The 27,585-nt window shown below is 37.7% G+C and overlaps 1 protein-coding gene across 1 annotated transcript in view; it reads left to right on the top strand.

The window, feature by feature from the left end:
* The first annotated feature begins 9,729 nt into the window (after positions 1-9,729).
* Positions 9,730-27,585, top strand: part of LOC150098795 (glutaminase liver isoform, mitochondrial-like) — a 270,677-nt gene continuing 252,821 nt past the window's right edge. Inside the window, exon 1 of the mRNA XM_090405753.1 lies at positions 9,730-10,013. Within this exon, the coding sequence (XP_090261879.1) occupies positions 9,730-10,013 (284 nt within the window). The remainder of the gene's footprint in view (positions 10,014-27,585) is intronic.

Genomic DNA, 27,585 nt, shown 5'->3' with positions numbered 1-27,585 from the left:
GCTTCCTCGACCAGTTCCAACTCTTTCCCTGTCAGAGAGATGTTCAAGTTGCCTAAGGCCATAGTCTGGTGCCGTTGTCGTTGCCATTTCCGTCCTTTTGCAGAACCATTTCTTTGCTCTGCCCCTAAACACCTCCCCAAACGGGTAGCGGGCCCATTGATGGAGTTTCCTCTAGCAGAGTGCTGAGGAGTGGTGTCTAAGGCAGAATGTAACATATTTTTCGAACGGGTCCCTCTGCCTAAAATCCGAACGAGTCCCTTGGTAACCCGCGCGAGGAACGATGCGGTATGAACATTTTTTGTTGGCCTGATCATGATACAGTGTTTGATAATGTCCTGTTAGCAAAAGACGAAATGACACAGCAAAATAGGAAAGATTTTCCTCGAATACTCTAATAGCATTCGGGGGAAGGAGCAAGAAGAGAAGAACGAAAGAAGCAAGAGAGGAAGAGGAGGGGCCAGTCTACAGATAATATAACAAATGTATATTACATGAAGTAGGGCATGGTCCAGCATCAGGTACCTCCGGTTTGCCACGCCTGTACTCACTAAATTGAGCCCCTGAGAAGCATATAACTATAATATGAATTAATAAATTCAAAAAAATTGTCTTGAATTTACTGTTTTATACTTTTTTGTTTTATTGTTTATTGTATATATGTAACATTTGTAAATATGTTTGTTAATTACAAAATAATATTAATAAATGACATAAAACAATACTATATTTTTTCTTCATTTTAGTACTGTGCAATTATACATTTTCATTTTTAAATCATTTTCGGACCACTCTTTTTAACCATCTCTTTCTTAAACAATCCTACAAATTTTGATATATGATATAAACGAAAATATATAATATATTTATTAACTAGCTGACTCAATTTTTTGTATGGGAAATTTCAATGTAACTTCTATACAATTCGTAATTCTACAGAATAAAAATAAACTTAATAATGAGTTAGATTTTTCAAATTTTATGTTCATACAGTTTTAACTCATTTCTCAAAAAATATTATTTAAATTTACCTGGTAATAGATCAACAGAATAGAATTGCATATTTGATCTTTTATTTCGTCGCCCATTTGGCCATCGCCCAGTTGACCGCCGCCAAGTTGGCCGTCGCCCAGTCGCCGTCTCCCAGTTGTTGTGTACCCGAGACAGAGTTTTAGAGTAGTGTCTCCCTCGATGAATCTTTGGACTCCCTGGAGGTGTCACGTAATAATAATAATAATAATAATAATAATAATAATAATAATAATAATAATAATAATAATAATAATAATAATAATAATAATAATAATATAATTTCTCATTTATGGAGAGACAAAATACATCAACAATGGCCATTCCTTTCTATATAGACGATTACCCAGATATTAAGAGGATATGCAAATCCTGCAGGAGATTAACCATTGAAGTGAGGCTACTATGCAGTAGCTGCCCTATCAATCCTTCTCGAGTGCTATGCGACTGACGATTTTAACTACTACCAGAACTTTTGAAAGTTCTGGTAGTAGTTAAAAGAAGCAAGTTTCTTGGCATATTCAAAGAGTTGACGTGTTGAATTTAAATGAACGAATTTTGTATTTACATCATCGTAAACAGGAAGAAATTGGCCCTCCTATAGTTTATTAAACTATTTAATAAACAATGTTTTTGCTTATTAATCGTGTTTTTGCAAATCATGTTTTTGCAAAAATTTAACGCAAAATGATACCAAACGATTCTACAAGGTTTTGCTATTGCTCATGAAGGATTTTAGTATTGATTTTATTTCAGGAAATAGGTGACCCTAGCCAGGAAATAAACAAAAGTTGGGATTTAGAAGTGTTGTTAGACCCAAATTTTAAATTTAGAGGGCATATTGCTAACACTGCTAAGGTAACTCATCAGAACTTCGCTACTGAAGAACACACTAACAAGTAGAGATAAGGAAGTTGTTTTTCCTCTTTATAAGGCATTGATGCTTCTACTTCTGGATTGCTACTCATGATTCTTGGGGCGAGGAATTTGTGGAGAGGTTTCAGTGGTGGAGGAGCAACATCGTTAGTGGTGTGTGAATTAAGAGAAAGGGTTGGCAATGTCAGTTGTGAGCACTTTATCTGTTGCCTATGAAAATAATATGTGGACATGTGGATTAGAAAAGTTGGTTAATTGGTGAAAAAGATGGGATAAGATGGAAATATTAAGTTAAATACAATGTTATATAGAGCTGAAGCAGGAAAAATATTTGACTAGAGGGTGCAGAACAAGAGGACATTCCTTGAAGATTAGTAAAGATCAATAGGGGTTGGAGGACTAGATTTTTTTGCTTGGAGTGCTGTAAATTAATAGAAAGGGTTGTCAATGTCAGTGTGAGGTATGATAGATTGTGTGGGTAATTTGCATTTCCCGTGATGAGTCTTTGGGCTTCATGATGGTGCCTGTATACCACAACCACCACAACAAAAATTCCTTGCTACTGCGTGCGAGAAACGGCGTCTATTCAAATTAAGAAATGGATTTTGATCATTCTATTTTTATGTGATTCTATTAGATAATTTTTATCAAACCAATCAATAAGAATAAATAAATCCGATAATGTCATATATTCCCTTATAGGGGTAATCGACGCCGTTCTAGCTTATACTTTTGGATACTGAGCAGGCAATTCAATCTCCACTGGTATCTAATCAGAGAGGACTGACCCAAGACTATCACTGAATATAAGGGGCATCAAACTGATAATGATTAACATCAATTTTAATAATCCTTCCCTCAAGGGCACGCTTTAGCACAGATACCTGATGCTGGACCATTCCTTATTTCATGCAATATACACTGACTTTTGGAGAATGAGGGGAAGTGAGTCCTCCATTAGCCAATGAGAGATGCTAATCTCAAATTATCACTGTCATTAAATGGCGTCCTGCGAATAGAGTATGGCAGACACTCCTGTCGCGCTCTCGTGGTACCTATTTCTCACTAAATAGATTAGTATTGTCTCAAAAAATCAGCTTACGACTCGTGTTCCTTTACAGGGATTAGCGAGTCCATTTTATCCCTATCTTACTTTTGAAACTTGAGTGGGAAGAGTTCAGTCTACCAAAAAAAATCACTTGCCCTACGAGAGATCGACTAACTTGGTAACTGCATGAATCTCAATTACGTGAACATAAATTTGTATGTGGAACAGTTGAAAATGGAACACGAATAAAACAGGCAACGCATATTATTGATCAAATGTAAAAAGTAAATCAGCAAACGCCTTTTATTCCCATATAGGGAGTAGGCGTGGCATTTATACCCTATCTAGGTTTTGAAGACTGAGTGGGCAATTCAATCTCCATCGGTAGCCAATCAGAGATAGCTGGCCCATGTCTATCACTAATTATAGCAGCCACCGATGAAGAGGCTGGCAAACACGTCCTACCATTTCTTGGTACCTAACCCTAACAAGATATGTCACTATCTGAAATAATGTGGATACTACGGTCGATTTTCTTGAGTTTACGAGATGAAATCCCCGAGTTTCAGGGAGGAAAAACCCGCTTGTCCGTGCCAGAGATCAAATGTACATAAATTTAAAAAAATAAAAACTACTAACCCGCGTTATTCCCTTATAGGAAGTAGGCGAGGCTACCTAACACTATCTAGTTTTTGGAAACTGAGTGGGCAATTCAATCTCCACCAGTAGCCAATCAGAAATGGCTTCCCCAAGTCTATCATTAATTAGAGCCTGCACCAGTGAAGAGACGGGAAAACAGGTACTGCCATCTCTTGTTACCTAACCCTAACAAGATATATTACGGTCTGAAATAATGTGGATTATACGGTCGATTTTCTTGAGTTTACGGGACGAATAACCGAGTTTACGGGACGAAAAACCGCGTTTCCGTGAGAAAAAAAACCCCGCTTACTCGTGCCAGAGATCGACTAACTCTGGAAAGTTCTTAGAAAAAGATCCTCTAGTTGGCGACTAGACTTGAACATTTGTCTACCTTCGAGTGTCCTTGGGAAGGGGGGATACAAGCGTCACTTCCAATGGACTACACAGGCTTTAAATATAAAATAAGTAAATGTAATAAACCCTGCCTTCAAATCTTCTCTGTGCGATTCGTCTCATGCTAACAACCTATAAATTACACGCAATATAAAAGAGTGGAGGTTCTAGAAAATACTTTGATTGGGAAAATGGTCACGCTTAGTCCATATATTAGCAGATGCAGATTCATACCTAAAATTCATACCTAAAAAAAAGCCGGAATCTGATTCCGTCTAAATAAGAATATGAATAACCTTACTTTAAATGGAACATTTCTACCTCGTAATCCTAAGTACCTTTGTATTATTGTGGATAGAACTTTATCATGTAATAAGCATCTTACAAACATGGCTGCTAAGTTTCAAACAAGGAACAATATTTTCAACAAGCTGGCTGTAAATAATATAGAGTTTATGCATCTAATCTCTGTTCTCCTGAATTTAGGATTATTCTACTCCATAGCCGAGTTCTGTACAGCTCTTTGACTGAACAGTCGATAAACAAATAAAAGCATATAGGTTTTAATCAGACAGTACGAATTATATGCGGTACTCTTCTTTCAATGCATTTATTTTGGCTCTCATTCTAACTCATGTACAACCACCTCATATAAGCAGAAATGAGAATTTATGTGTAATGCTCGAACCTGGGTATATCATCAGAGAATATATTATTTCTTCTTATTATTATTTTATTATTATTTTAACGGTGTCTCCATGGAGTCAAAAGACTCAACGCGGGAGACCCGACATTGACACAATACCTGTCATACCTCTCCTTAAATTAATTCACAGTTGAAGCATTCACAACCACCTCTGGCAAAGCATTCCACTCATTCACAACCCTCCAAGTAAAAAAACCTAGTAATAACACCCTTGTTAACCACACTCTTACACAATCTCCAGGGATGGCCCCTCGTTCTCTCAAATCCTGCATTGGTCTTAAGAATATCATCAGTATCAATCCTGTAAAATCCCTTTAACAATTTAAATACCTCTATCATATCTCCTCTCCTACGTCTATCAGCTAGTTTTTGGAGCCCACAGATCATCAATCTATCCTCATAGGGAACATCCCACAGACCTGCAACAATCTTTGTAACCCGCCTCTGAATCCTCTCTACCACTTCTGCATCACCAAGAAATCCTGGCGACCAGATCTGTGCACGATAGTCCAAATGCGGCCTTATTAATGCCTTATAGAGTGGAACAATAACTTCCCTATCCCTGTCTTCCCTATTCCCTATCTTCGTATTCAGTTTCTAACTGAGTAAAATTTTGAACATATTCGACTGAAGTAAACTGAAATTTATATAAAATCAGAAGTACAGACAATTTTGAGATATACCATTTCTAATCTTTGAGATGGGTAATGTTCATAGCGATAACGAGTATGAATATCAGTGTCAGTAATGAGAATGTTCCTATTATTCATATTCATTTAAAGTAAAAAGTTATGGTTATGGGAAGGAAATCACTGCTAGATCTCTACTTTGGAAGTATCTGGCAGAGGGAATGAGTAAGTGTTTTCCAAAGAACAGAAGATTAAACAAGGTCAAAGGATTGCTGAAGAGGTGAAACTTCAAAGAAAAATGCATTGTGGAGTTGCACAAGAAGAGTGGAGATAATCAGTTGCACGAGGAGTACAAACAAGCAACAAAGAACATGACTCACTTAGTAAGGGTAGCAAAATTCCGGTATGAGTAGCAGTTACCAAATGACACTAAAAGAAATTCTAGGGAGGTTTTTCGATATCCTGGCAGCAGTTGGAATAATGATTATGGAAGTGTGATGCGGGTCAGTGATAATGAGAGACTGCTAAACCTAGAGGAGTATATAGTACAGGTGTTTAATAAGCAGATAACTAAAGAATTTCGTCCATATGATCGTAAAGTAATGTAGAACTTGAGACAGTAGGAATGGGGAGAATCAGTGATAGTGACTAGCCGGAGGTATATGAGGAATTGATAAATCTGATGTCCACAAAGCGACGGGAATTGATGATATATCGCAGCGTGTCTTGAGAGAATATTTCAGGAAGTAAACAAAAGCTTTAATGTACACTTTAATATAAGTCTTAGTTATCCCAATATCCACTCCTTTGGATCTTGGGAAAACAAGATCCAAAGGAGTGGATATTGGGATAACTTTGTTTCACTTCATAAAGGGCATGTGAGACTAAGGTTTCGAATTATAGGCCAAACTACTTGTATGGAATTGTGGTCAAAGTTTTGAAAAAGTAGTGTGGACAAACATTCTGATCTGGGTTGACAGCAATAGAAATTCTCTTTAATGGACAGCATGAGTTTGTTTAAGGAAGATCGTGTTTTAGCAATGTACTTACTAATTATAATAAGGTGATGAATACTTTGGACAAGGAGGTTGTATATCAGTAGTATATTTAGATATTGTTAGTAAAAAGCTTTTTACTAATTTAGATAGATTGCAGGGGAGGCTTGTAAGAATTTTTACTGTTGGGACTGGAATGCTACCAGCCCGAACTGCACGTAAATCACACGTTACACCCACTATGTTATTCACACTAGGTAGCGGTTTGGGAGCCTGTGTAGCTCAGTGGATGTGGCGTTTGTACACCAGGCGCTTGGCTGTACGAAGGAAGACTTGGTTTCGAGTCTAGGCGGCGACTAGAGGAAATTTTTCTAAGCCTTTTTTCGACCGGTTCCCGAGTTAGTCGATCTCTGGCACGGGCAAGGGTTTTTCCTCCCGGAAACTCCGGTTTTTCGTCCCGTAAACTCAAGAAAATCGACCGTAGAACCCACATTATTTCAGACATTACATATATTGTGTTAGGGTTAGGGACCACGAGATGGCGGCATATTTGAGCCGTCTTTCTTCACTGTGTACCGCTTAATTAGTGATGGCCTTGGGCCATCTATCTCTGATTGGCACCAGTGGAGAATGAACTGCTCACTCAGTCTCCAAAAGTTAGATAGGGCTAAATGGCCTCGCCCACTCCTCGTATACGGGAATAAAAAAAAAGGCGTTAGCTGATTAGAGGTTTGATGCGGTCTGCAATGAATGCAGCTCCAGTGTTGAATATACTGATACTAGTCCTAGCACGCACAGCACATTGACTATTGCAAAATCCAACTATTGCTACAGATTAAATTATATAAAATACTATCCGGCGGTATTGTCTTACAAACAACAAAATAACGGTTTTTTGATAAATATATAAAAATTTAAGAATGGCGATAATAAAACAGGAACTTTCCTTTTATACTGGAGAGGCAGCAGCCCCGCTGCTCTGATGGACGAGCCGCCACTGATAGATTGCCACATAACAAACTAGTCGTTAAATTGAAACAGAATGGATTGAATAGTAGATTAGTGCTTCGAATTCGAGATTGACTGGCTGATAGATATCAGCATGTTGTGTATGGGCAATTGATATCCCAGAAGAGGAAGGTTATTAGTCACGTACCCCAGAGGTTTTGGGGCCATTTTGTCATTTATATGCAAATGACATCGGAAAGGGCTTAAATAGTGATATACAGCTGTTTTCAGATGATGTGACGTTGGAGAGCGTTATGAGAAATATAGCAGATGTTGTGGCTTTGCAAGGGGATCTAAATATATTGTCTGAATGGGCAAGTGCATGGGGGGGATGTCAGTTTAATGTTGCAAAGTATAAGGTTTTAAAATTTGGAAAGCAAAGATGGGATGCGGAGTAAAGGATTAGTTGGGACATTTTAGAGGAGGTGGAGATGAAAGGTCTTGGGGGTGATGATGAATAGGGACTTGGAATTTCGTGAATATGTTGCTAAAATTTTGAGGGCAACAGCGGATTATGGGAACATTATGGAGAACACTGATTTGTAAAAGTAAAGATGTTTTGATTCAACTGCATGTGGCTTTGATCGTGCCACATATAGTTTTACAGTATTCAGATTTGTTAGCGAGGTTTTCAAAAGTATGACGAGATGTTGGAGAGGGTTCAGAGATGATTGAGTTAGTTGGTTTCTGGTCTTTAGAATGTGGAATATGATGACAGATTGAAAGAATACAAATTACAGAGTCTATTGGATAAGGAAGAGGCGGGGGGGGCATGATCGAGACGTATAAGTTGCTAAGGCGTAATTACTAGATTAACGTGAACTGGATTTTCATGGAATATCTGAGGATCTTATCTGGAGTCCTTATTCAATATATTTGGACCACCATATCTGGTGGATTCTCCTATCTGCCACCCACGGCACACGCTCTTTAGAAGATACTGGGTTACCCAAAAGAATAATATATAATTTTATAATAATAATAATAATAATAAAACACACACACACACACACACACACACACACACACACACACACACACACACACACACACACACACACACACACACACACACACACACACACACACACACATAGTATGTTGAAAGTTTTACCTTAGTTCTATTATGCATTAAAGACGAAGATAGAGATATAAGGGTGGTGGTGGACATTGAGTTTTAGTTTAGAGCACATATTGCTAAGGTTGCTAAAGTAGCCCCTAAGATTATTCATCTATTGAAGAGCCCACTAACAAGTAGAGGCAAGAAAGTTGTTATTCCATTTGATTTGGCTTGATACATCCACATCGGAATTACTGTGGTCAGGTTTGGTGTCCTGGGTTTCTTGAGGATGTAGAAGCTGTGGAGAAGATTCAGAGGCGAGTGACAAGAATGTGACTGGTCTGTGATATGTTACATATGAGGATAGATTGTGGATTGCAGAAGTTGGTTTACAGGAGAAAATATGAGAGAAACATTTAAGTTGCTTAAAGGGTTTATGGGATTGATGGAAGGGTAATATATCAGCACTTAGCTAGAGTGACCATTTCAAGCGGTCATTCCTGGGAGTTGAATGAAAGTGTTTAGTAGGGGTGTGGGGACTGGACTTTTTGCTTGGTGAGTTGCGAATGAGTCGGATGGTTTGTGAATGCGTTGTCTGTTAATGGGTTCAAGGAGAGGTATGATAGATTATGTGGATAGTTTGTTTCCCCCGCGATGAATCTTTGGGCTTCATGGAGGTGCCTGTACAATAATAATAATAATAATAATACTGTTGTTGTTGTTGTGGTTATAGCGTTTAGGGGGCAGTTATCTACGCCACCATCTAGGGAAATGACTATGAGCAAGGTGGTTTCTCGTTGCCTTTCTTGCTGTACTATATCCTACGACTGTATCCTGTGTGTTCACGGGGAAGGTTTGCCTGCTTGCGGGATGTAAAACCCCAGATAAACTGGTGGAAAAAATCCTGCTGTCCATGCCCAAGTCCGGGTAACTTGGCTATGGCTGAGGAAGATCCTTAAGCTCCTCACGTCGTGGACGGGAATCAAACCTAGGACACTCCTTCCCCAGACATAAGATTGCGAAGCGCAAAGCCAATAGGCTAACTGCCCGGACAATAATCCTGTATACTGAATCATACTAAATATTGCATATTATTTAATTCATTGTGATTATTTTTTACTTTACTTTTGTGTTTCATTTCAGTTCCAGGAGGTGGAAGCAGTTGTATTGAGCGAGTAAAGCCGTACGGAGAGCGGTAGCTGAATTTATATAGTATCGAGTTGTTAGTTGTCTGAGTGTTGCTTATTTGATTTGTAGTTGATAAAATCAAGCGGTTACACTCGGACGTTGATTACCCTCCAAAGAGATCAGCGTTATTTGAATTCAAGTCTTATAAAAGCCATTTAATGCGTGGTTGTCGGCATTGGATCCAAGGGTATCTTCATCACCGATCGTATCGAGGAACTTTAATTAATGGGCTTAATAATATAAAACAGTATCGTCCAATCATTTTGCCAGTTTTAAACTTCGAGCAAAAATTTTTAAATGCATTTAATCCGTATCCACGATCATACTATGTGTCATCACACCAAGGAAATTCACATGCCAATAAGGTATTCATGCCTGTTGAAGAGTTTATAAGGGCAAAGGAAAAAGAATTAAGCAAAACAGGGCAGAGCATTGATTTCAGGTAAATTTCATATAACAAGGGTGCAATTATGCAATTCTGTTTATTTCCTGAAAGATAGTATGATGACTATAATCTTGTAATCTGTTCTCACGAATAGTGTCAAGCATGTAAGCCTTGTATTACATTGATGGAACTGGACAGCAAGAAATTGACAAGCTTAGCAATTTGGGAGTGCTGGTGTATATAAATGCAGTTGAACCTCAGAGAGTATATTGCAGAAGTGGAATATATCTCTAGATTATCTCTAGTGAACACTTAGATATTGAAGAACTTACTGACAACTAGAGATAAGGAAGAGTTTATTTCTCTCCATAACACTTTGGTTGTCTATTTTTTTTTTTTTTTTTTGAAGATATGCAAGTGTTGCATTGGATTCAGAGGTGAAGGACCAAATTGGCGACTGGTCTTTGGAGTGCTCTCCATAAGGATAGGCTGAAGGTTAGTGGATTGCAAAGATTAAGTGAGTCAGAAACATGGAATATGATTGGAACATATAAGTTACTTAAGGGGTTCTCCAGAATAGATCCTTGAAAGCTTTTCCATTTGGTAATATTATAAATTAAAGATGCCAAGAATTTATATTCTTGATTTCATCCTTAACCCAAGTGTAAGCAAAGAAAGTTGCATGAAGTTAGTTCATGACAGAGCACCTCGAATATAGAGGTTTATGACTTCACATCAATTGCCTTAGTATTCCATAATGCAAAGCATATATCCTTACAGATATGTATAATGCTATGCATTATGGGAAAGGCCACTACCCAGACTGGTTTCACTATATACGTGAAGGGAAGTCTTGAAAAACTCAGATGATCCCCCAGATCATTCTAAACTCAGCAAGTGTGAGCAAGCTGAAGGATCATTTTACTCAGTGGTTGTGCTACTCAGCAACAGGTTCACCTCCACCACCAAGGAGAGCCATAAACTCAGCGGTGGCTCTACTCACAGACAGGCAAAAACCTGTCACTGTTCAGAACTGCTCATATCTTAGTGCAGCAACCACTTCAATGCTAAAGTGCATCAGTGGGAGCCAAAACCCAGAAGTGATTACAAGGTTCAAATAATGCAAAGAAGTTATCAAGTGGAAAAACTTTCAACATCTATCTCTAATCTAGAGTATTTTAGTAATAAGGTGTGACACCTTTTGGCTACTTGTATATAGAAATATGACTTCTGCATTACTTCAACCTTGGTATCACTTCTGGATCTGACTTCCAGTGATGAGACCTCAATAAAGGTCGAAACAGTCTGGGTAGTGGCCCTTCCCATAATGCATAGCATTGTACAAGTCTGTAACAATATGTGCTTTGCATTATGGGATACTAAGGCAATTGAGGTGAAGTCATTAGTTTTTATTATTATTTGACACCTCCAGGGAGTCCAAGGACTCATCGAGGAGTTGCACTGTCATGAAGTTACTTCATGTGCAAAACTTTGTTTGCTTACACTTGGATAAAGGATGAAACCAAAAGTATAATTTCTTAGCAACATTAATTTAGAATAGATCCTGAAGGAATTTTTCAGTACGTGACAGGACGGGAGAGAGGCATAGACTTTGCTTGGAGAGTGGTACATGAGTTAAGTTTTCTTAGGTGGTCATGAATTTTTGTTTTCTAATTGAATGAGTTTAAAGAGAGATGATGGGTATTTGTGAATGATTACTGTAGGACTCTCACAATGAGTTGTACTCCATGGTGGTTCCTGTGTAATAATTTATAGAAAGGCTGTCTTAAAACTAATAAGTGTTTTTGATAAAGCTAGAAAGTAAATTATATAAATTTTAGAAAATAATAGTTACCCATATTCATTGTATGTGTGATCTTTTCTCCAGATATTTTCCCTGTCTCTGAACCTAGGATTTCCAAAACATTTTAGAAAAATGTATTATATAGTTATGACTTTTGAACTGTCTCATTTGCAGAGTCTAATGATCTTCCAGATCTAGATTAATTTTGATTGATCAGACAATCAAAATGTAGGTTAGTCTACATTTTGATTGTTTATCTGCTGGTACCAATAGTTTCTGCATCATATAATGAATTTATTTAAATGTCATGAAAATGTTCAGAGAAACCTGCAGTGCAGACATTTCATGGGAATTTGATTGGGTCTGGAATAGAGGACTGGGTGGCCACTTTGTTTTCTTGTTGTTCACTATGTGTGTCATTGCAGAAAGCTTTAGCATTTTGTCTTCAGGAAACAAAACTCTAAGAGATAAAACTGAAGATAAAACTCAAAACTGAAGATAGAATTCTTAAGACATGCAGGAGTATTCTCTCATATGGTGGTGCATGATTGGAATGGATTGCCATTGGATGCTAGTGCAAGCAGTGTGAATGAAGTCAAGAATAAGTGCGATAGCTGGTGTGTGGGTGTAGTATCTGGCCTCCCTTGATGAGTCTCTGTCTCCCTGGAGGTCTCTCTTAATAATAATAATTAGGTATTTGCAGTGTGAATGAATGAAAAACAGGAGCGGGAAAAGAAAAACATAGATGGAAAAATGGACTCATTTGATGGATACATCATCAATCATCAAGGCTGCCAATGACTGCATAGGATTAAGCAAGAAGCAAATAAAAAAAACCATGGATCACCCAGGACATTCTAGATCTAATAGATGAAAGAAGAAAATACAAAACCTCCCTAAAGGAAGAAAGCAAAGACAAATATAAACATATAAAAAATATGATAAATAGAAAGTATAAAGAAGCAAAAGAACAATGGTATACAGAGAAATGTAAAGAAACAGAAGATCTAACAAACGCTGGAAGAATCGATAAAGCTTATAACATTATAAAAGGAATAAGTCAGCAAAACAAGACAAGAAGTACAATTATCAATAATAAACGGGGGGAACATACTTATAGATAAGGAAGAAATTTTGGAAAGATGGAAGGAGTACTTAGAAGATATATATAGTGGAAAAGATCTAGATGCCAAGGCTATAGAAGATGAAACAAGACTTGATATGGAAGAAATTGGTCCAACTATATTAAAAGATGAATTTGAATGGACACTGAATGAATTGTCAGCCAACAAGGCACCAGGCACTGATAACATCCCTTCAGAATTAATAAAATACTCAGGAAACATAACTAAGTCATACCTTTTCAAGATCATAAAGGATATTTATGAAACAGGGATCATCCCCAAAGATTTTACACAATGCGCTATCATACCCATTCCTAAAGTAAATAATGCAAACAAGTGTGAAAATCATCGAACAATAAGCTTAATATCACTTGCTTCGAAAATACTACTCAAAATTATAAAAAAAAAGACTAACAAAGAAGGTTGAAAAATATATTGGCAATGACCAGTTTGGATTCAGGAAACAGCAGGGGACAAGAGAAGCAATACTAGCTCTAAGAACAGTTATTGAAAGAAGATTGGAGAAGAATCAAAATACTCTGATAGTCTTTCTTGACTTGGAGAAAGCCTTCAATAGTGTTGACTGGAATCAAATGTTTCACCTCCTAAAAACAATAAAGGTAGATTGGAGAGATAGAAGGCTCATATTTAGTCTTTACAAGCATCAAGAAGCCCTAATAGAAGCAGCCAGCAATACAACAAAAACCGCAATAGCAAAAATACGTAGAGGTGTAAGACGGGTGCTCTCTTTCACCCATATTGTTTAATCTGTACATTGAAGATGCAGTAAATAAACTGAAAGAACTAATAGAAACTGGAATTAAGATAAATGGAATTGATATTAACTGGCTACGGTTTGCGGATGATATAGCAGTTTTAGCTGATAACGAAAATAAACTGAAAGCCACCCTAACAAAGATGGAAGAAATCTTCGCACAGTACAGCCTAAAAATTAATTATAAGAAAACAAAATTATTAATTACAAGTAAAGCAAATCCAATGAAAATAAACCTAGGAATAAATAATAACCTACTACAACAGGTATCCTCTTTTAAATATCTTGGAAGTCTTATCACAGACGATGGAAGAAACCAATCAGATATTAAAGCACGGATAATCCTAGCCAAAAAGCATTCTATAACAGAAGAAACATTTTTACCAGTAAAGGACTTAGCATCCAGCTCAAAAAAAAAGGCTAGTGAAAACATACATATGGAGCATTGCATTATATGGTTGTGAGGCCTGAACTCTGAACAAAACAAGGCATGAAAAAGTTGAAAAAGTTGGAGGCATTTGAACTTTGGTGCTGGAGAAAGATGATGAAAATTAGTTGGACAGAAAAGAAAAGTAATGAAGAAGTTCTGAATATAGTTCATGAAGAGCAGTCATTAATGAAAGACATCAATAAGAGAAGAAAATGCCTAATTGGACACCATTTGAGGCATAGGGGACTGATTACAGAACTAATAGAGGGAACTGTAGAAGGAAAGAGGCCACGAGGCAGACCAAGAATTTCATATATAAATAACATAATGATGCTAACTGGCGCTAAGAGTTATGAAGAGATAAAAAGGAAGTCACAAGACAGGATGTTGTGATGTGCTGCTATATTTACCAATTTTCGGATTAATGCACCAAGAAGATGATGATTAGGTATTTGCATGCATGCTTATTTCACCACTCTCTACAAAAGTATCATTGCAACTTTAAAAAACAGTGCCTTCAATGTAATCAAGGAGGATAAAAAGAAAATAACTTAAATTCCTATTTTGCCAGTTCTTCCAAAATGGCTGCTCAAGGAAGTTATTAAAAAAAAAAATTTCTGACAGACCATCCTGTGCAAGTCCATGTCAAAACAGATAGCTCAGTTTATTAAAATCCATAAACATTAGAATGCAAGATGTTAACTGATTTGAAGGATATTAAAGTCCTTCCAACCAATTAACACCTTACAAAGCCACCTTGAAATCCAAAAAAAAACGTTTTCTGAGTTTTCATTATGTTTTTCAGTTTTGAAAACAGAATCAAAAAGTGGTCTCAATGCATATTCTTGCAGAACATTACATTGTATACCAGCCTTCTGCTTCCATCATTACTTTGAGGGAAACTCTTTGGCAAGAATGTTCAGTCTTTTGAGGTAATTTGCTCACACAGCACAATAAACAGAAATCAGGAAATTATACTTCATGCAATATGGAAGTTTTTAATTTGTGTATGTAGCATATAAGACCTCTGTTCAGAAATCACCTACAAGTTTTATGCAACTATACAGACTAATATCTTGTGGCTAATGATATGTGTGGCTGACTTACTATTTGGTATTTTTCAATTTGTAAAACAAAATGGCTGTTTGAAGTAGATCTTGTTATGTGTTTCCTGAAATATCTTCTGAAGTTGCTCAGCCAAACTTGTAGAAGCAGTATTTGATGGAAATAACACATCCTAATAATTTTATATTTGTTGATAAAAAAAAAAAAAGAAGTTCTTGTTGTAAAAAAGATTTTAAGTATTTAATACAGTCTTAAAGTTCTTTAATTCTGACATCAGATGATTTGTTGAAAAGAGGCCAGACAATAGGAGTAAAGTACCTGGTGGAGTAAAGATAGTAGAGGTACTTTGTCTTAGTAAAATCAGAAAAAAAAACAGATGTAGATGGAATGAAGATGAAATATTTGGGGTTGGATTGTTGGATGTTGAATAGTGGCTGCTCTGGTTCTTATATGATTATAGCTTGGGGAGAAGGTCACGAAATCGCACATAATCATATGCATTGGAAATATTAAGAGCTACTACATGAGTTTCTCCAGATCTTTCAAGACCAGTGTCTAAGGGTGGGTAAGGTTAGCAGAAACATCTGATGTAGAATGAGAATGGCAGAATTCATGCTAGTGATCACTAATTCACTTATGGGTCTCCAAGTGTTGAAGAAGACTGATTGTTGATAACTTCCATTACTTTTGAGAGTATGATTGCAGTGTAACAATAGTTTGATGGTTGACTTTTATTTCCCCTTTTAGGGACAGGCTGGATACAAGTTTGCTTTCATGTTAGGTAGATACCAGATGAATATGATAGCCTGTGTAGATGATACAGGATGAGTGTTAATTCTGAAGCACAAGTTTTGAGCACAGCTGGAAGGAATACCTCTGGACATGTAGACTTATTTGTATGAAGTTTGATGATTTTTCTGATTCCCTTCTGGCAAAGGAGGCATGATGAACAGTTCATGGTATTGCAAGGAGTGATCTGCCTTGGTCATACAAGAGTTGAAGGAAAGGATTGATGCCAGAAAGTCAGCCTTATCTTCGGGTGATTTTCTCATCAGGATATGCATCTGAGAAGAGAGAGGTAGAAACAGGGGGGAGGCAAACACTTTGCCCAACAGCTTTAGTGAGGAATCAGAAAGCTAGATGGCCAGTTGAGCAGAAGACAAGCTTATTTCATTTTGCCCTTACAAAGTCTGCTTTGGATTTGTTAACTACTACAAAGAGTTGTGTGAGCTGAATGAGAAGCTAGAGTTTTTGACTTGAGCCATTGAACATACGCATTATTTTTATTATTGCGTCTATTTTATCTGCTTCTGTCTCCTCATGACCATCATCTCCCTTCACTGTTAATCTTCCATAGTTATTCTTCCTCTTTGCCACATAACAAAATAACTCAGGGATTTCCTTTGGCCTGCTTTGCTAGATTCTTCTCATTATCTGATTTTGCCTTCCTTTGCCATGCTGATCACCTTTCTTGTCTGACCTTTGTATTGTTCAGGAATTTGCTGGTCACCTTTCTCTTTATATACCCTCCATAGCATTTTCTTCTTCTTCTGCAGCTTGTGCTTGATGATATTACTCATCCATCTAACTCCTACCTGATTAATCCTCCTTACTTTAGGTATACAATTTAATATTGCTTCCTCTAGATGACCTTTAACTATATCCCATGCACTATTAGCATTCTTTCCTTTCAGCTTCCTAAGCTTGTCATAATCACCTACCTTGTATTTCCACATATACCCCCTTCTTGACAGAATATTCCTCATGTTTTACAATCTCCCAAGTCAAGATCGCATGGTCACCTTGTTTATGGATAGCTCTTCTGATCCTATGACCAGGTCCAATACTCTCCCCCCCCTAGTCCCCCCCACCATGATGACTTAAGTAATTATCTCTTATTAGGTGTATAAATTCTATTTCCTTCCTGCCATGTGATCTTTCTTCCTTCTAGTCTATATCACCATAGTTGAAGTCCCCCATAATAATCACTTGACCTGTACTAATTTGGCGATGCATGTCTTCCAGATCATCTGTAGAACTCCCTGGCCTATAGCAACAAGCAACTGTATATTTTGTCCTACTGGTCTTAATCTGCACCAGACTGCTTCAAATGAACAGCCACTCTCCTGCCTATCTCCTATTTCTTTTGGCTTCAATTCATCTGATATCATCAGCATTCCTCCTTCTATCCTCTTCTCTATATATCTGAAAATACAAACCCATCACATTATATCCCTATAACTACATCATCTGCTGTTAGCCAAGTCTCGCTAATATCTTTAACTTTTGGTAAGGTTGTGCTAACCAATGCCAAAAAAATCCTCCCTCTTGTTCCTGATACTTATGGTATCAGTATATAAAAACTGCAGCATCCCTTTAGGCCTCACCTGCCTTATTCAATAATTTTCTTGAGAGACTAGATTTTGCTCTTGGTCATTCTCCTCACACTCACTTGCCTCTTGGGTGCTTTCACACAAACTCACCTGCTTCCGCCCTAATTGTTAAAGTTTTCCTGAATTTGTGCTCTAACATGCTCTGTGAACAAAGCCTTCTCCCGACACCTAACACAAACTATTTAGATGCAGTCCATCAGCATTGTACAAATCCTTCTTTCTTTCAAACACAGACCATAGATCCACAAATCCTACATCATTCCTTCTGCATGACGTACGTGTAGACTCATTAGCTAGCAACACCCTCTTCCTCAGTTTGTCTCCATCATAGCATGGTAGGAGACTTCAAATCTTCACCTTTTTCACTCATCAGTTTTGCCTCTTCTAACAACTCCTTTACCTCCTCCCTCATAGGGTACTTTTTGCCTCTCAAATCATTAGTGCCAACCAAGACAATAATTTCCTTTGACTTGCATTTTTTGCATCCGAATGGTGTGACTAATATCGTGAATTTTTGCTCCAGAGAAACACCATTTTGTCACATTTTCATTAATTACTCCTCTGATCATTGAGTCTCTCTATATAATTTTATCCTTGTCTTTCTTGTTTGTTCGCTTGGTCTTTATTATTACTTCAGACCATCTGCTTCCTTATCTTTTCAGCCCTGCTAAACTCTTGTCACTTCTGCAGTTTTTCAATTTCATGCTCTGTCCTGTGAAAGATAACATTCAAGCTCACTATTTCTTTATTAATGCTCATTTCATTCTCCACTATTTTCACGGCTGCACGTTCGACATTAATAACATAATTTTTCCATCCTACCATTCCGTCAGTACTGTCCAGTTTGCTGCATTTTTGTCACCTAATAGGCACTCACTTTTGAAACATTTAATATACACTCTTTCTCCAGTTTCAATTTCCTTCTACATATCCTTTAATTTTCTTGACGAATACATTTTACACAGAAAAATTGCTAGCAGAGCATGGTTAATATCTTGATGAATCATTTATCAAATACTTCAACTGTATCCTCTACATTGTTTATCTATCTACTATTTTATCAGTTAATATCATCTTGTAATCATTGTTTCTTCTACAAGGTACATATTGAAAGAACATGAGATTTTTCCTGGCCTTAATGGCTAATTTCTGCTCATATACTGCAACTCTTACTTTCTTTTCTTATCAGTTGAATTACTTTTATAGTTTGATCATATAGTTCCTGAGCTTTTCATATTCATCTACCTTGTAGTTGCACTAATACTTTTCCTCACTTGAGTCCTTGTAAAGATGGCCACCACTGAAGTGATTACATATTCTGGTCACTTACCATCTGGAGAGACCCTGCCGTATGGAATACCTGTTTGTGGCGGAGGGGAATATCCCAGTGATTGCACTGGTCCTTTTCATTCTTTCTCTTTTCCCACTTCCTGTATTCTTTGCTCTGCTTCTTCTGTCATTTTTACTATCTTATCTTTCAGACCACCATCACTGGAATGTCCTGCTGCTGTGATTTCCATGTGATGCAATGCATAGACATAAAAAAAAAAAAAAAGAAGAGGAGGGATCCTGGTAGTCTTGCATTTCTTTGATCCCTGCTTTGGCAAGACAGGCAGTCCTATGGGCTGTCTTGCTCACCTAATGGGTTTGCCTTCGAGGATCAGCATTGTTGCAGTAGGTGTGCTACTCCATGGTTTATGGATAGGGTTCAAGGCTTGCTGTAGTGCTGGTATAGCATCCTGGGTAATTTGGTATTCTGCTTTTGAGTGCATTTATTGCTTCCCAGATAGTGAGTGTCTGTTTTGGCTCTGTGGCAGGTGGAGATCTGTAGTACCAAACCAAAAAAATCCCTTTGAGCATTAATTCTTCTTCCTCAAATTTTCAAGGCACTCTCACAACACCAGATCAGTGGTATGGATCCCATAGATACATCATTTGATAACAGAAATAAGAAACAAAAGAAATGACACACACACACACTGCTGTTTCTCATCATAACAGCAGGTGAAAAGCCAATAGGGAAAATGTAACTTTATTTAAAAGGGTTTAGAACTGGCAAGATCTCCCAAAGCAGTTGAAAAACTACATTCTTATTGAAATGTCATATAGCAATGCCCAGTAAAACTACTGCAAGCACAATCAGTGGGAGGGAATTCCAATTACTAGTATTCCCTCCATTGATTGTATTGTATTGGTAATACCAATTACTTCATAAAACACTCAGCTATTTTAGAAAGATATATTCAAATGAGATATATTCAGAGCTGAAAGATGATGGAGTGACAGGTATGAAATGCATCCTGATATAGGTATAGTTACCTGGTTCCAACCAGGAATATCACTTCTGCTTTTGATACACCTGAATCTCTGTTAAGAGCAGGATATCTAGTTATCCTGTTAGGCTCTGCATCTATAATCTACCAACATGCTGTAAATGTCAGAAATATAAGCATATCCAAACTGCCTGTTGTGACTATCATCTGTGCCCAAGTGGTAGTAAAGTGCATGATACTAAATCTTACTCTGCAAAGAAATCTACACATGTCAACTTTTAGGTGGCTGCCCCACATATTTCCATGCCTGCTAAAGGTGGAAGGATGAAAAAGAAATACAACAGATAAAAACTGAACAAAATATCTTATATCAGGGTGCAAAGAGGAAGCTAGCCACCATTACCATGCCTGTTCTGAGATCTTCTTAGACTAAGAAAATGTCAACAGCAATTCAAATTCATAAGTCTATTCCATCATCTGATAATTTCAGCCTGCCTGAATGTTATGATTGGGAGTTCTGTATAGAGTACATTAATCACCTGACCTAATAATACAGTTTTACTCGTGAAACAACTAAAAAAATCCAATCATTGAGAACCATGTACCAAGAAAATTATGGCAAAACATCTCTCTGAAAATAAAAACATGAAATATCCCCACAGAAAATATGGATGCTTCTGTATCCACTGAATGTAAACTGGACACAACTGATTCTGATACATCAGATGTACTCAACATTTTTCCAGAGTGAGCAGGTGGACATCCGTTGTCCATATTTTCCAAAATGAGTTGGCCAACACAAACATGACAGAGGTAAGCCCTCAACCTCTTAGAAATTGGAATAGTCTATGAGACTAAAAGAAAAAATTTTTACAATGGAGCTGTCATGAATTCTGTCAAAATATTGATATCAGAATTCTGCAGAAATACAAATGTCTTTGTTTATGCTGCAGGAGACATTGAAACCCAAGTGAGGACTCCCACCTTAAGGCATTTCACTAGAGATAACTGGAAATGGACCCGCTCATTTTATTCTCTTACTCTCTCATGCCAGTGTGTATTAGGGCCGGATGACCTCCATTATGATACGATAAAATGTCCTCTACCATCAACGGTGGATGTCCTTCTCTTACTATACAACAGAATACTTATTGAGGATGCGATCCAACACAAGCAACCAATTATCTTCTTTGATATTTAGAAAGCAAAGGTCTTTCTAATACATGGTGTTGCTTTTGTAGACAGTAGACGCTGTTTGACATTGGACTGTTTGGTCCATTTAGAAACATGTGTAAGTAATGCATTCCTGAAATGAGAACATCTAGTTTCAGTTTCTTTAACATGGAAAAGCTTATGACACAGCCTGGAGATATGACATGCTAAAAGACCTCCGTAATCTAGGTCTTGGAGTGGGGGGGGGGGAAGGACACTTTCTGTTTTTGTTAAAAACACTCAAGCTCGGTCTTCCAGGTCTGAGTGAGAAGCACATTATCGTAGCCATTTTTCCAAGAAGAGGGTATTCCCAAAGTCTCTGTCTTAAGTGTAACACTTGGCTGTCAAAGTGAACTCAGTCATTGAACAGCTTCCTCCCATCATAGGCAATTCTGTGTATGCTGATAACTTTGCATGTTTCCATTTTTGTAACATGAGTATCATTGAAAAGGCAACTTCAACAAGCAGTCAACCATATTTGTTCATTCATGGACTTTTAGTAATGGGTTCAAGTTTTCAGCAGAAAAGTCTACGTACACTTCTCCCCAAAACATACTCTTCAGACTCAGAGCTAAAAATGAGTGTACACATTTTTTAATTAAGAGAAAAGTGCACAAGAACATTGAATATTCTTCACACCCTGTTCTCCACAGAATGAATAGATTTTCCTTGCTTCATATTTATTGTGCACTTGTTTGATTAAAGCTTGATTATGAGTCCCAAGTTTACTGTTCTGCAAGGGAGCACATTGTCCAATGGTCAATCCTATCCAACATCAGTATACAAATAGCTACTGATGCATTTTGCACATTGCCCATTCAAAGTCTTTATGAAGAGAATGAGCCTTCTTCTTGCTTTGGAAACATTCTATGGAATGGTATTTTTTCTCTACATTGCGAAGTTCAGCATTACATATCAGACTGTTATTTACTTGTTTGGTGTGTGTGTGAGAAAAAAAGATTGTCAGCTATTGTTTTGAATATTGGCAACATTACATGTACAACATAGTATGTGTCCAGTTCAGGTTTGCACTCCATCATGTAGCCTCTTGTTGTGCAAGATATGGAAATCTCATACTTATCAGTCTACCTGTAATTGTTTAATGTATACAAAGCAGATCACTTTGATTTCTTACTTATCTGTACAAACTGGTTGAGATCTGAGACCTAGGTTCTGCTGCTGCTTTTTCCTGAATATATAGTATCCAGTCCGATTCTGTCAGTAATTATGTTGCTGAGCTACATGCCATTCAGCTTGTGCTTGTAACACAAAAAGAAAATGACTACCAAACGTGTATGATTTATATAGATCACTGAATATCTTACTTCAAATCTTGAACTATATTGCCAACATATAAATTAAACTCCAAAACAGACTGACACACCACTTGTCATCTTTCTCCTTTGAAATCTCTCATACATAATCAAATTCCTGATATGTACCCTCAAGGGGTGTATAGGATATGATAGTACTGCATGAAAAACTTACACCATTATTAACTTCCTGTCTACAATTTTCCTCCAAATCAATCCGTTATCTGTCAAGACATCAACATTATCAGATCTTATTATTATTATTCAGGCTCCATGGAGTCAAAAGACTCATCGTGGGAGGTCCTTCCTAAGAAACACAAAGTCTATCAAGACTCATTGAGGGGAGGTCCACCCTAAGAAACACAAAGTCTATCATACCACTCCTTAAACTCATTGACCATTCTCGCTCTCACCACTCCATCAGACAATGCATTCCATGATTCACCCACCCTCCATGCAAAGAAACCACTCCTCACCCTCTTGCTCACAGTTTCCTTTCGTAACTTCTAGGGATGGCCTCTTGTCATCACTCCTTCCCACTGTTCAACCAAGGGAAAGAACACCCAGTGTCAACCCTGCAACCACCTCTCAACAGTTTAAAAGTCTCAATCATATCACCTCTCCTTCTTCTATTCACCAAACTCTGCAGGTCCACATTCCCTCAGCCGATCCTCATATCATTGTACAGTCCTGAAACCATCTTTGTTATCTGCCTTTGTACCCTTTCCACAGTTAATTTATCCCCTTCAAATCCTGGGGACCAAATCTGAGAACAAAAGTCCAAGTGTGGTCTGATCAGGGTCTTATACAACGGAATGATAGCTGTTTTATTTCTGCAGGTCAGCGTCCTTCTCGTTATTGCAGCAATCCTCTGTGTTACCTTCACCACCTTTGCAATATGTCCCCTAAATTTCAGTCTATCAATCATCAACCCCCAGATCTCTAGTCTGCCCTACTTCCTCCAGTATAACTCCTCCCGTAGAGTATGCAGTTTCCCATCGATGTTTCCCAAACCTCAAGACCTTTCATTTTGCTGCATTAAACTGACACTCCATTCATTTGCCCATCTATCTAGCTTATTCAAATCCTCTTGCAGGGCTGCCGCATCTGCACTATTACTAATAATCCTTCCCAGCTTTGCATCATCCGCAAACAGTTGAATATCCCCTTGCAATCCACTGACATTGATATAAAGGACCTAAACAATATAGGTCCCAGTACTGAGCCCTGTGGGACTCTGCTTGTAGCCCTCTGCTTCCTTGAAACTGACCCACCATACACAACTCTGATACCTATCGGACAGCCAATCCTGAATCCAGTTGACCAATCTGACATTCAGGCCCATGTGCTGCAACTTAAATATCAGTTTATCATGTGGCACCATGTCAAATGTCTTTGCTAAGTCTAAGAAAATGGCAGTATATGTCTTTCCCTCATCTAATGCTCTTGTAACTTTATCATAAAAGACTAGCATATTACGAAAACAAGAGCGCCCCTTCACAAATCCATGTTGACTCTCACAGAAAACATTACCCTCCTCTGCCCAATGCTGTGTACGGTACTTCACTACTTTCTCCAAGATCTTACTAACTACTGATGACACACAAACTGGCCTATAATTAGACACTTCCAGTCTGCTACCGCCCTTATGCAATTGCACTATCTTGCCTTCCTTCCATTCCATGGGTACCTTTCCCGCAGTCAGACTTTCATCGAAAAGCCAGGTCAAAGGCACTGTCAGTTCCCTAGCACATTCTCTCAAAACTCGTGGTGAAATACCATCCAGTCCCACAGCTTTACTGATATCCAGAGTACTCAGTATTTGAAACACACTCTCCTCCTCTACCTCTAAACCTCGAACCTGCCCAATCCCTCTAGCATTAAAACTGACTCCTCCAGGATGAAATACTTCAATAAAGTGTTAATTGAACAATTCCACTATGTCCTCTGCATCAGTCACTCTATTCCCATTTTTATCTCACAATATCATTCTTCCACAGTCATTTCTCCTCCTACTAGCCACATATCTAAAAAAAGGTCAAAGGCACTGTCAGTTCCCTAGCACATTCTCTCAAAACTCGTGGTGAAATACCATCCAGTCCCACAGCTTTACTGATATCCAGAGTACTCAGTATTTGAAACACACTCTCCTCCTCTACCTCTAAACCTCGAACCTGCCCAATCCCTCTAGCATTAAAACTGACTCCTCCAGGATGAAATACTTCAATAAAGTGTTAATTGAACAATTCCACTATGTCCTCTGCATCAGTCACTCTATTCCCATTTTTATCTCACAATATCATTCTTCCACAGTCATTTCTCCTCCTACTAGCCACATATCTAAAAAAAGGTCAAAGGCACTGTCAGTTCCCTAGCACATTCTCTCAAAACTCGTGGTGAAATACCATCCAGTCCCACAGCTTTACTGATATCCAGAGTACTCAGTATTTGAAACACACTCTCCTCCTCTACCTCTAAACCTCGAACCTGCCCAATCCCTCTAGCATTAAAACTGACTCCTCCAGGATGAAATACTTCAATAAAGTGTTAATTGAACAATTCCACTATGTCCTCTGCATCAGTCACTCTATTCCCATTTTTATCTCACAATATCATTCTTCCACAGTCATTTCTCCTCCTACTAGCCACATATCTAAAAAATTCCCTTGGATTTTCTTTGGATGTTAGGGCCAATCTCCTCTCATATTCCAGTTTCGTCTTCCTTACCATACTAGTCACTCTTCTGGCCTGTGTCTTCATGCATCTTCTCTTCACCTGTCTCCTTATATCTCTTCCATAGCCTCTTTTTCACATGCAATTCCTGTTTATTGTTTGTCATCCACTTTACTCCAAATTGTCTCCTAGTGTTCACTCGTGGTATACAACTTACCATTGCTGCTAACAAATATTCTTTCATAATTTTTCACGCACTAATGATATCCTGGCTTTCCAATTCCTCCCTCCATGAAACTTCCCCAAGTTGACATCTTAGACTATTATAATCACCTGCCTTATAATTCCACATACGTTCCCATTTCTTTGATACTCCTGCATGTCTATTCATTTTCCAAGTCAAAACCATATGGTCACTCTCTCCAACTGGTGGGAGAGATGTCATCTCAGTTATTATCAACTCTTCTGATGCTATAATCAAATCCAAAACTCTTGAACCTCTTGTTCTCTCTATTACATGTTGCCTAAGACATTTGTCCCTCAAGAATTTTAGAAATTCCATTCTTTTATTGCTACATGCATCTTCCTCTCCCCAGTTTATACTACTGTAGTTAAAATCTCCCATAACAATCATTCTTCTTGCACTTGCCAAACTCAACCGTCTAAACATTTCCTGGTCCCCACCCTCTGTGCTCCTGGGTCTGTAGCAACACCTCACTAAATATCCTGTCTTGCCCACCTCTACCTCACACCATATGCTTTCAAAATCATTAGTGCCACTGCCTTCCAAAGTCTCCACTCTTAGAGGACATAGGTTGTCACTTATCATAAGCAGTACTCCACCACCATGCTTTCCCTTCCTATCCTGCCGAAAAATGCTGTACCCAGCGACTTCTATTCCTGTTATTATATCCTCTTCTGTCAACCATGTCTCGGTGATCCCAATGATGTCTATCTTATATTTATAATCTTATATTTCTGTCTTCTAAGGCATTTTTTACTGTATCAATCCACCTATAACTTGGACTTCCTCTGGGTCTTTTCTTGTCAACCTGGCAAAGACCACTTGTTTTATTAATCTTTTCTCTCCCATTCTGTTTAAGTGACCATACCACCTGAGATTAGCTCTGCTAACACATTCCTGGTTACTAACAATATTAAGTTCTTTCCTAATATCCTTATTTTTAATATGACATTGCCACTGATGCCATCTGTTCACCCCACTAATCTTTCTCAAGACTCATATCTGTGGTCTCTAGTCTTTCGTCTTTCTCAGATCGATAAGTTAAAATTAGTTTGAACACTGTCTTGTATACAGCTAATTTAGTGTTTTGACTAATTTCTCTCTTATTCCATATGAATTTATTCAGTTGACTTCCTACCATACCAGCTTTGTTGATTCTGTTGTCTATTTCCATATTTAATTTACCATCTTCGCTAAAAATCGTGCCTAAGTAGCTGAAATGTTTCACTTGTTCTATAGGTTTTCCATTCACAATGCAATTGATATTTTCAATGCTTCTGTCTATTTTCATTGTCTTCGTCTTGTTATTGCTGACCTTTATATCACATCTATTACAAGAGTTATTCAGTTTAGTCAGGGGAATCTTGCAGACTTGTAGCAGATTTACTTATAAGTATAACATAATCTGCATAGAGTAAAGAGCTGAGATTAACATCACCAATTTTGGTAATGTGATCCATATAGATAATAAATAACAGAGTGAATAATGTACATCCTTGTGTGACACCAGATTTAAAATAAAAGCATCTTCCTGTACTTCCTTCAATTATAACCTGACTTTCAACTCAAATAACGACCAAGTAAAATGTTTGATACCGTTGATACCATACAACTGTAGCATTTTGAACAGCTTCTCTCTTGGCACCCTGCCATACACCTTTTCGAGATCTGCAAAACTTAAATACAGATCTTTGTTATATTCCCACAATTTCTCAACTATTTGTTGTAAAGTGAAGATCTGATCCTGACAGCCCCTATTTGGCCTGAATACAGCTTGTTCTTCACCAAGCTTTTCTTCCACAATTCTTCTCAACCATATCTCAAGTATACTGGCATAAATCTTACTAGGAACACTCAGTAGGGAAATACCTCTCTAATTCTCATTTTCAGTTTTATTTCTCTTTTTATATATGGTTACTATGAGAGCTCTACTCCAATCATTGGGAATTCGTCCCTCTGTCCAGGCCTTCTGAACTATGCAGCGCAGCCACTGTAAGACTTTTATACCTCCATACTTGAGCATTTCTGGTTGAATATCATATACTCCTGCTGCCTTTCCACATTTCAGGCCTTTGATGGCTTTTTCTACTTCAAGTATGGATATGTATTCCTAATTACATGCCTGTTGAGTGTTTTTTACTACTGTGCTATCAGTGATTGTTTCGTTTAGCAATTTTTCAAAGTAATTACTCCATGCATCAAGGATATCTTTCACCAATATTCATGTCATCTTTACTTTCTTTTACAGCACTCTTTTCTCCATTTCTGAGCTTTTTCTACAGCTTCTAGAATATTTTAGCACCTTCTTGATATTTATTTTCTA

The sequence above is a fragment of the Typopeltis vanoorti genome, chromosome 15 (genome assembly GCF_054136105.1).
Source record: "Typopeltis vanoorti isolate ZY-2024b chromosome 15, IOZ_Tvanoo_1.0, whole genome shotgun sequence".
Lineage (NCBI taxonomy): Eukaryota > Metazoa > Arthropoda > Arachnida > Uropygi > Thelyphonidae > Typopeltis > Typopeltis vanoorti.
This window is presented reverse-complemented; position numbering and strand designations above follow the sequence as displayed.